This window comes from Octopus bimaculoides, chromosome 4, assembly GCF_046866305.1.
Source record: "Octopus bimaculoides isolate indiv1 chromosome 4, ASM4686630v1, whole genome shotgun sequence".
Lineage (NCBI taxonomy): Eukaryota > Metazoa > Mollusca > Cephalopoda > Octopoda > Octopodidae > Octopus > Octopus bimaculoides.
In genome coordinates this window covers 99,450,675-99,461,735 of record NC_142931.1, presented here as the reverse complement: position 1 = coordinate 99,461,735, position 11,061 = coordinate 99,450,675, and the positions used below count along the sequence as shown (strand labels likewise).

The following is an 11,061-nucleotide window of genomic DNA, read 5'->3' as shown; positions in this document are numbered from 1 at the left end:
TTACCACACAGCCACTCCTGCACCTATGTAAAAGAGACAATGGCCATAGACAGAATATCTTTGATCATAACCTCTCATTGGTGACACATAGAAAACTATTACCACCTAAAAATATTGTTACTAAAATCTCATCAAAACAAGACTATCCAATTTTCACTTTCTCGGGCATATCCATAAATCAACCTACTGTTTTCCAAACATTGTGACATTTTTATCCCATTGTCAATACTATGACTCAATTTTACTTTATAAAAAGTAAAAAAGTTTCACAAATTTTACAAATTTAGTGTAAGTGAAACTAAAAACAATTGAAAGAAGGGATGTTATTCCTGTTTTTTAATTATAAAATAAGTAAAATGGTTCCTACTGTGGGGAGCAATTAAGTCAATAATTGAAAATTATATATCAGAGTGGATGATGTGTTGACAGAGACAATGAATAGATATGATATATGGATGACAGGTAAATGAGTCCACAGATTTTTATGAGAGAATATTAAAAAAGAAAGAAACAAACAAACAAGACATTTTTACTTGTCATAATACTAATAAATAATCTTGAAAATTGTGTCACTTCCGCTTACATTTCAAGTAAATGAAGGTTTTCATTTCTCAATTCTTCAATAATATAAATAGGTTTTTACAAACATTCGCACTGAAATATGTTAACAGCAAAGTTAACATTACCAATATTCCACAGTTAATATATCAATCCACTTCAGAGCTTTCAAATTGTTAAAAGTGTGGTGAGGGATATTTTAAAGAATTTTTGGAGAAAAATATGTTACAACTAGTGGTTAAAATTTACTTACTTCTTACAACACAATTTATCCAAACAGTGGTAAGTTTCGTTATTTTCTTCACTTCAATCATTTTTCTTCTTATCTCACATTGTGTAGTTAAAAAAATAACAAATATCAGACAATTTGAATGTAACTGACATTATATTACACTCTCAAAATTAATAGTTGACAACTCTTAGATAAACAGATGTCACACACATACAAAATTGTGACTTATTTCACATTTCTGATGACTAGGAAATGCTTTAATATGAAATACTTAACTAAAACTTCATATTCTAAAAGCTTTTTCTGAAAATATTTCATAAAAATTATTTTTTATAATGATTAGTTTAATACCTCTTTATAAACAAAAGTTTACTGACAATTTCATGTATAGCTTGTTTTTACTACTACACCCTGGAACATCTTGCAGTTTTTGTAAGCAGCATGTTTCAAGGTTCAAACTTACAATTCCGAGAGATTGCTCTGCTCACATCAGATACCACTAAGATGGTACTGTCCCAGTATTGAAATTGTCAATTCACTATACAGTGCAGTTAATACCAGGTTGTAAAGCCCTCACTCTATGATTTTTAAGAAAGATATTCACTTTGTGATGGGTGGATAGATTTAATGTGAAACAATCATTACATGCAGCAGAATCAGAAGAAATGGTAGTATGTCAAACAAATGCACTGCAGTATTTAGTTACAGTTCTGAGTTCAAATCGAGCTGAGGTCAACTCAGCTTTTCATCCTTCTAGTTTCAGTAAAATAAAGAGCCAGTTAAATACTGAGATTGATTTGTCATTACCCTGACCATAGCAATGTTAGAAATCGATTTTACAGTTTATCCACGCTTACAATTACACATGGGAACTATTTGCAACAAAGAATATATAGCACTGAACATAGTTATTTGATATTGCTAAATAGAACATTGACAGAAAACTATAGTCTTTTGAATTTTGATCTAAAATGTTTATAGGAGCATTGGAGTAAATAGACAGGGTTTATGTGAATATATCAGAGTAGTCCCCCTTCTATACCGTCATACATAACATACATACGAGCAGGTGCACACACACACGCACACACACACACGCACACACACACATGCACACACACATCAAAAATGATTTCTCTGGAATACAGAACTTTTCACTACAGCTTCTCTGTGTGAAGATGCTAACAACAAAATATTGTGATCTAGGCAGCCAGAGATTGTTCTGCTCACATCAGATACTATGTTGGCACTGACCCAGTATTACAATTGTCAGTTATACAGTGCATTGAATACTACATTGTAAAGCCCTCACCCTATGATTTTTAAGAAACATATTCACTTCATAGTGGATGAATCGATTAAATGTGAAGCAAACAACAGTCACTGCAAGCAGCAGAATAAGATCTAGGATTTGGATCCAGTGGTAGATCTAGGAGCTTTCTGTTATTTTCTCTTGGCTACAGTAGAATTTGAACTTAGCATTATTTGCTAATGAAATAAATTGGAAGAACTGGTAGTATGTCAAACAAATGCACTGCAGTATTTATCACAGTTCTGAGTTCAAATCCAACTGAAGTCAACTCCACTTTTCATCCTTCTATTTTCAGTAAAAATAAGGAGCCATTTAAATACTGAGATTGATTTAATTGTCAATACCCTGGCCTAACATTTGTGATCTTAGCAATTACAGAAATCGATTTTACCATGCTCGTAATTGCACCTACTCATGGCAACTAATTGCAACAAAACTGAATAAACACAGTAAGAATGTTAGCAATAGACATATTGCAGTCTTAATAACTTGAGTAACATCTCTTTCGTTATTTATCCAAAACCTAACTAATACCGTCACCATTGAAAAATGTATCAAATGTTACAAATTGCATCATCCACTGATTTGGTTTCAAATTCTTTCAACTACAGACTATCCCTGTTCAGAAGTTACCACAAGATATACAGGATTTTGTTCAGCAGAGTTACTTCCTGAAGGGTAAGTCATCAATTGTAATTGTAATCCTTAATGCCACTACCATACACATGTAAACACAAAGGTCTATGATATTTTATACAGACAAGTGACATATTTTGCATAGTACAGACTCGACACACACAAACACTAGATGGCATTCTCTGAAAAGATTATTTAATTTATTGACAAACCTCCACTCAACAATACATTACAAACATTTGGCCATTTGATCTGCTGTATCTAATTGTCTTTTACAATGCTATCACCACATTTTCTGTTTATCAAAACTAACAAGTTGTGTACCAAACTATCTCTCTCCTTCTTGTCATCTCTACACTGTCTCAAAACCCTGATCTAAACATTTAGTCCTCTTCTTCTTCAACAGAACAGCAACCCTTGGAATTCCCTCTTTGTCCATCTTAATGTTATTTAACTCTAGATTAATTCTAATCCAGCTGACTTGTGAACAAAAATGCTCCAGCCATAACCATTATCTTTATTTTATATATTTTACTTGTTTCAGTCATTTGACTGTGACCATGCTGGGGCACCATCTTGAAGAATTTTTAGTTGAAACAATCGACCCCGCTGCTTATTTTTCTTTTTTAAGCCTGGTACTTCTTTGAATGGGTCTCTTTTGTCAAACTACTTAGTTACAGGGACATACAGTTGTCAAGGAGTGGTGGGGGGAGAAACACAGACACAAAGACACACACACACACACACCCATGATGGGCCTCTTTCAGTTTCCATCTATCAAATCCATCAACAAGACTTTGGTCAACCTGAAGCTATATTAGAAAACACTTACCCAAGGTGTCACACAGTGGGACTGAACCTGAAGCCACATGGTTGAAAAGCAAGCTTCTTACCACATAGCCATGCCATTGCTACTTTTATTTAGATACAGTATATCCAAGGCTACATTTTTTAATATGTTCTTCCATTTTTAAGATAATTGGTGGGACAAAAAGAAAAGCCAACAATTGCTAGAATTAACAAAGCATTAGATATTAATAACTCTGTATGTACAGTATGTCCAGGCAAAATTCGACAGGAAAAGAAAACATAATATCCCATCCAAAAATAAAAAAAAGTATTTTTTAAAATCAATAAATAACAACTAGATTATGACGGGGAGATAAATGTTTACTCAAAGGAGCTATTATCACCTTCCACCATTATCTCAAGATAGCTCCAGAACATGGTGCATTCCTCACAGTGGAAGACCTTTGAACATCTCCTTGGTCTTGGTCACCAGCTTGGCATTGGTGTTGCAGCAGAGTGGTTGGTGTCTTTCTCAACCTTGCCCCGTACACAGAAATCCATGGGATTACAATCAGAGAATTAGGAGGCCAGAAATTGGGGCTGGTGAAGTTGTAGAAATTCTCCAATAATCACTTCTGACTCTTTCTGGAGGTATGACAAGGAGCTGAATCTTACTGCCACACACATATGGCCTTCCAGCAGCAACCCTCTCCAGCCAGGGTTTGACCAGTCTCCATCAGTTTCCCATAGCTACCTGAATTGAGACTAGGACCCTATTCAAATATGTAAAGATAAATTCTAGTATATGGATGTTGTCAGAATGCCTGCCATGTCCCTTCCTGCTGGCCATGGCTTCGTGGTTTCCATTGCAGCTGTCCACACCACAGCCTTTACAGACTTCATAGCATTGAGCAGCAGTCATGGTGTTAGCATTTTGATACCTGGTGTGAATCATCATGACACATGTAACACTTTTCCAATATTCAGGTCACTTCCAGTCCACCATGTCAGCTAACTATTTCTCAGCTACATCTTCAATTTTTATGCTCTCCAATGCCATTGACTGTTCACCAATACATCAAACTGTTCCTGGAAAAAGGTGACACAAAATACTGTCAAATTTAGCCTGAACACCCTATATGTCTGTGTAATCTCTACTGCTACTACTACTACTACTACTACTATTACTACTACTACTACCACCACCAAACCACCACTACTACCACGACTAGCACTGCCACTTCCACTGCCATTGCCACTACCACTACTGCTGCTGCCATCTTGTCTATGATTGCCACCACCACCACTGTTTTTCCATTAAATTATGAGAACCAATAACACTACTAGTTTTTCTGGCCAACCTTGTTCCATTTCTCATGTCTTTGATGCTGTTTTAGTCTCCCAGACTTTGCACCAATAGAATCACCAGAACGATGCCACATTATTAATTCTCACTTCACATTATTATATCTCATCCCAGTTTCATTCCTGCAACCATTTGATAAATTGGTCAGAGTTTTACAAATTCTAAATTAACAACCCTTTTCCCAGCCAATATATATTTTTGCCATCAAACACTCAGAAAAAGCTAACCCAGTTCCAAACAGTATCCTCTTATGTATGTCCCTCAATATCACACTATTAAAGTACCAAGTATGATCCTCCTATGTAAGTTCCTTAATTTAGAATTATTAAAGTCTATAATCTCCCTACCTTCAAGTGATTCTCATCCAACTGCACAGTGTATAGCCCCTGGAGAAGACCACCACCAAGGAAATGTTGAGTCAAAGTTATACCTTCTGAATGGTCGACTGACTTGCTAGAAATAACACCAAAATATTTTTCAGATCACTGTGTAACACTTTCAAAAGGAACACAGTTGATAATGTGTTTCTAATAATATGTCTGAAAGAAAGACAGGATGGTTATGGTTTGAAAGTCTTTGAGCACAGGTCTGTTTAATCAAGGCAGCAATTAACAATAGCAATAACTGAGAAGTGTTTATCTACCATGATATTCCTACAAGATGATGATAAGAGGGTTAATGATACTTTTGTGCATTAAAAGCCCATTAGCACTTTTACTTCCTAAAATGTTACAAAGATTTCTGATGTCTAGAATGAATAAGGTGAAAGAGTTCTTAAAATTTCAGGCTGGTTGATGCCTGGGAAAGGTGGAGAAAGGAGGCTGTATCTCTTGATGAGAAGTGGTTGTATCTCTATATCCACTAGTAGAGTATAGATTTTAAGAGATTGGTAGCAACAGAATCTGTATCAATATTGTTTAATGTTTCCACCTACCACTCTAATGCAACTAGTTCTTCCATCAATACACCATCAAATAAATTCCCCATATTCACTGAATACTTTGTTTTAAATCCAACCCTTTATACACAATAAAATTCTTGCATTCTCAATCCTACATTTCACAGGAAGACAAATGCTGGAAGAGTTCCAGCGAAGCCACAATCAGAAAATAGTAAATATAGAAAGAAATTAGCCTACATGATGTTTATGTTAACACTCAAACAATAGCTCTCTGAACTTGCCATCAACCAAATTTTACTCAGCTTCAATCTCTCTGTATGCTTCCACTTACAGAGAAAAAACTAAGACTAGCAAATGCATCATTAGGGTTACATAATATAATGTGTCATTAAGACTACATTATCTAACTTGTTATTAAGACTACTTTATATGTGTCATTAGGACTATATTATATAATGCCTCGTGAACACTACATAATATAATATGCTATCATGATTCCATTATCTAATGGGACACTAGGACAGAGCTAGAATCTGCTTTGACTGCAGCAAAGGCAGATGTCCAGATGGAATAATCCTTTTTCTGTTCAGATAGGGAAGTCCTTCATTTGGGACACCAAATATTGTGGCACATTCTCAAATACCAACTTAGTTATTTTAGTTGGAAACATTGGTGCTGCTACTCTTCACACAGATGAGTGAAGATAACTCTGTAAAAGTTGAAGAGCGATATCTTTTCATGAAAATCAATGATGAAACTTTTGGTGTCTTCAGTCTCCAGATTGCCTCTCTCCTCAGTCAAATTGAGCTGTGGCCATTGTACTTGAGGAAACTACACTTCTGACGTACAGTGGGTGATTGCAGTGGATATTGCTGGCTGTTCTTTGTGGTAATACTTTTGCGCTTCTGTCTTCAGAGGATACATGAGACTAGTTATTCTACTGAAAATGTAGAATTTATAGTTTTCAATTAGTGCTCTGAATTTATATAGTAATTATATATATGTCCATATGTGCATGTACTCACACATACATACACACACACACACATTAATATATATATATATATATATATATATATATATATATATATATATATATATATATATATATATATATTCATATCATACATATCATAAATACACACACACTCACACACTCCCAAACACATATACTTGCTTGCACGCGCGCGCATGCACACATATACACACACACATACACACACACACACACACACACACACATACACACACACTCTGTCTGTCTGTCTGTCTGTCTGTCTGTCTGTTTCTCTCTCTCTCTCTCACACACACTCTCACAGAGGGACATACACAGATACATTGGGTTTAAAAACGATGAAGCATCAAACAAAGCCTAAAACCTCTTAAACCCGTTTTTCAACCACCACAAATTTTCTCTCTTTCTCTTTATCTCTTATTCTTCTCCAGAAGGATTCTACTCCTTTATTATTGTCCACCCACGACATGAAGACGGAGGAGATTTAAGGCCGTAAGTCTTTATTATAAACTCTGGATTTCAAACTTTTTTTATTTAAATTTAAAGCATTTGAAGTGAAGACATGTTTTTGATATGTTGGAAAGTTTGTTGATAGTGGAAGAGATGAGCTGAAGTAGAAAGGGACAAACCTCTAAAGTAAACCCACTTTATTGTTCAGCGCAGTGTGATCACTTCGAAGTATAATGATATAGGATGGCTAGTTGTTGTTCAGCAGCCTTAAGTTCACTCTGACCAAATGGTCCTCTGGTACAATGGAGTTGGATGAACATTTAGGAGTGACCCTGATATATCATTCTCTATCTATCTATCTGTCTGTCTGCCTCTCTGTCTGTCTATGATGTGGCTATGTGGTAAGAAGCTTGCTTCCCAACCACATAGTCCCAGGTTCAGTTCCACTGCATGGCATCTTGGGCAAGTGGCTTCTATTATAGCCTCAGGTCAACCAAAACCATGTGAGTAGATTTAGTAGACGGAAACTGAAAGAGGCCCATCGTATATATATATATATATATATATATATATATATATATATATATATATCATCATCATCATCATCGTTTAACATCCGCTTTCCATACTAGCATGGGTTGGTCGATTTGACTGAGGACTGGTGAACCAGATGGCTACACCAGGCTCCAATCTGATTTGGCAGAGTTTCTACAGCTGGATGCCCTTCCTAACGCCAACTATGCCGACACTGTACTGGGTGCTTTTACATGCCACCGGCACGAAGGCCAGTCAGGCGTTACTGGCAACGGCCACGCTCAAAATGGTGTATTTTATGTGGCACCTGCACAGGAGCCAGTCCAGCGACACTGGCAACGATCTCACTCGAATGTCTTTATACATGCCACTGGCACAAGTGCCAGGAAGGCGACGCTGGGCACAAGTGCCATCACGATTTCGCTTTTGCTTGTCCCAACAGGTCTTCGCAAGCCGAGTTTCATGTCCAATGAAGGAGACGACATTGGCATGGGTGCCAGTCGTTGAATTTAGTTCGATTTCGATTTCACTTGCCTCAACAGGTCTTCACAAGCGGAGTTTAGTGTCCAATGAAGGAAGGTATGCATAAGTGGGTTGGCTACACCCCTGGCAGAGGACTTGGATTTAGGTCTCACTTGGCTTTCCTGGTCTTTTCACACACAGCATATTTCCAAAGGTCTCGGTCAGAAGTCATCGCCTCGGTGAGGCCCAGTGTTCGAAGGTCGTGCCTCACCACCTCATCCCAGGTCTTCCTGGGCCTACCTCTTCCACAGGTTCCCTCAACTGCTAGGGTGTGGCACTTTTTCACACAGCTATCCTCATCCATTCTTGCCACATGACCATACCAGCGCAATCGTCTCTCTTGCACACCACAACTGATGCTTCTTAGGTTCAATTTTTCTCTCAAAGTACTTACACTCTGTCTAGTATGCACACTGACATTACACATCCATCGGAGCATACTGGCTTCATTCCTTGCGAGCCTACACATGTCCTCAGCAGTCACAGCCCATGTTTCACTGCCATGTAGCATGGCAGTTCGCACACATGCATCATACAGTCTGCCTTTTACTCTGAGTGAGAGGCCCCTTGTCACCAGCAGAGGTAAGAGCTCTCTGAACTTTGCCCAGGCTATTCTTATTCTAGCAGCTACACTTTCAGTACACCCTCCCCCACTACTAACTTGGTCACCTAGATAGTGGAAGCTATCAACTACTTCTAGTTTTTCTCCCTGGAATGTGGCCAGAGTTGTTTTCTGCACCTTTTCAGTGTTTATTGCTCCTGAACATCTGCCACATACAAAAACTAACTTCCTAGTTAACCTTCCTTTGATATTGCTGCACCTCTTATGTGTCCATAGCTTACACTGGGTACATCTTATAGAGTTTCTACCTATGCCTTTTCTACAGATCGAGCAGAGCCATCTACCTGAAGGGGTTTGTGTTTTGTCTACCTTCCTACTTATTAGGACTTTGATTTTAGCTAGGTTGACTCTAAGGCCCTTCGATTCTAGTCCTTACTTCCACACCTGAAACTTCTCCTCTAGTCCTGATAGTGACTCAGCAATTAGAGCAAGGTCATCAGCATAGAGAAGCTCCCAAGGGCATCCTGTCTTGAATTCCTCTGTTATTGCCTGGAGGACTATGATAAATAGGAGGGGGCTGAGGACTGAACCTTGGTGGACTCCTACCTATGTATATGCTTGTGTGTCTGGGTTTCTCACCCCCCCCCATCGCTTGACAACCAATGTTGGTGTGTTTACATCCCCATAACTTAGCAGTTCTGCAAAAGAAACCAACAGAATAAGAACTAGGCTTACAAAGACTAAGCCCTGTCAATTTGTTAGACTAAAGGCAGTACTCCAGCATGGCCACCGTCAAATGACTGAAACGTGTAAAAAAATAAACAATACATATATACATACACACGCACACACACACACACACACACATATCATCCGTGGTTCATATATTGGATAAAGAAGCACACTCCAAAAAATAGAGCAGGTTTATATATATATATATATATATATATATATATATATATATATATATATAATATAAATATATGCATATATCCATACATATATGTACATACCTACATCTATATGTATACATACATGCATATATGGGTACAAGACATCACAAAAAAAACGTTAAACACAATGAGAAACGAAAACAGAAAACAAACTTTTTTTCGAACAATGAAAAAAACAGAGAAACGTTGCCTTCGAAACGCAGAGTAGATGGACAGGGACAACTGATGAAGGGAAATATTCTTTATGTTGCATATCTCGTTTCTCTGTTTTTTTCGTTCGAAAAAAAGTTCGTTTTCTGTTTTCATTTCTCATTGTGTTTAACATTTTTTGGTGATGTCCTGTACCCATATATGCATGTATGTATACATATAGATGTAGGTATGTACATATATGTATGGATATATGCATATATTTATATATTATTTATATTATTATGTGATCGAACTCTTATTCTGAGTTACTACCTTCTTAGATGAATCACCGATGATGTGATTTATTGAGCCAATGTCCCCATTTCCTTTATTTATTTCTTCCTATTTTTGGTTTGGTTTTTATGGCTGGTTGTACTTCTTACTCCCAAATACTTTTCAGTGTGTGTGTGTGTGTGTGTTCATGTGTGCATACATGTGTGCATGCGTGCATGTGTGCATGCGTGCGTATGTGCGTGTACGTGTGTGTGTGTGTGGGGGGGTGTGTGTGGGTGTGTGTATGTGTGTGAGATCACAGTTATTTAAAGAAAGAAGACAGGTGTTACTTCATAACATGAAGTAACACCTGCCTTCTTTCCAATAAATTACATTGAGATAATTTGCAATGTAAGATAGAATAAACATACAATTTAACTTTACTGTGAAAATGTATAAACTATTAATTTCTTTGTGAACAGGAGATGTTTAATTAGTTTTGGGCGAATGTTTAACAAGACAAAAGAAATTAAATAAATCAACCACTTTTTCTGCTCGTGGATAGACAAAACCTGTTGTGTGGTCACTTTATTAGCATTCTACACTGAGAATAAATGTAATGTTTATTAAACAAATATCCCATAAATTTCAAATTATATATTAATCATCATCGTCATCATCATCATCATCATCATCATCATCATCCTCATCATCATCATCATCATCATCATCATCGTTGTTATAACATCCATTTTTCCATGCTTGTATGGGTTGGATGAAGTTTGTTGAGGCAGGTTTTCTATGGCTGGATACACTTCCAGTTACT

The 11,061-nt window shown here is 37.0% G+C and overlaps 1 protein-coding gene across 5 annotated transcripts in view; it reads left to right on the top strand.

Moving 5' to 3' along the window:
- The first annotated feature begins 586 nt into the window (after positions 1-586).
- The window catches only part of LOC128247611 (A disintegrin and metalloproteinase with thrombospondin motifs 7-like), a 176,410-nt gene continuing 165,935 nt past the window's right edge, over positions 587-11,061 (top strand). For all 5 annotated transcript variants that reach the window (XM_089351091.1, XM_089351090.1, XM_089351089.1 and 2 more), the window contains exons 1-3: positions 587-840; positions 2,714-2,780; positions 7,241-7,301. In XM_089351091.1, the coding sequence (XP_089207217.1) occupies positions 781-840; positions 2,714-2,780; positions 7,241-7,301 (188 nt within the window). In that variant the 5' untranslated portion in view covers positions 587-780. The remainder of the gene's footprint in view (positions 841-2,713; positions 2,781-7,240; positions 7,302-11,061) is intronic.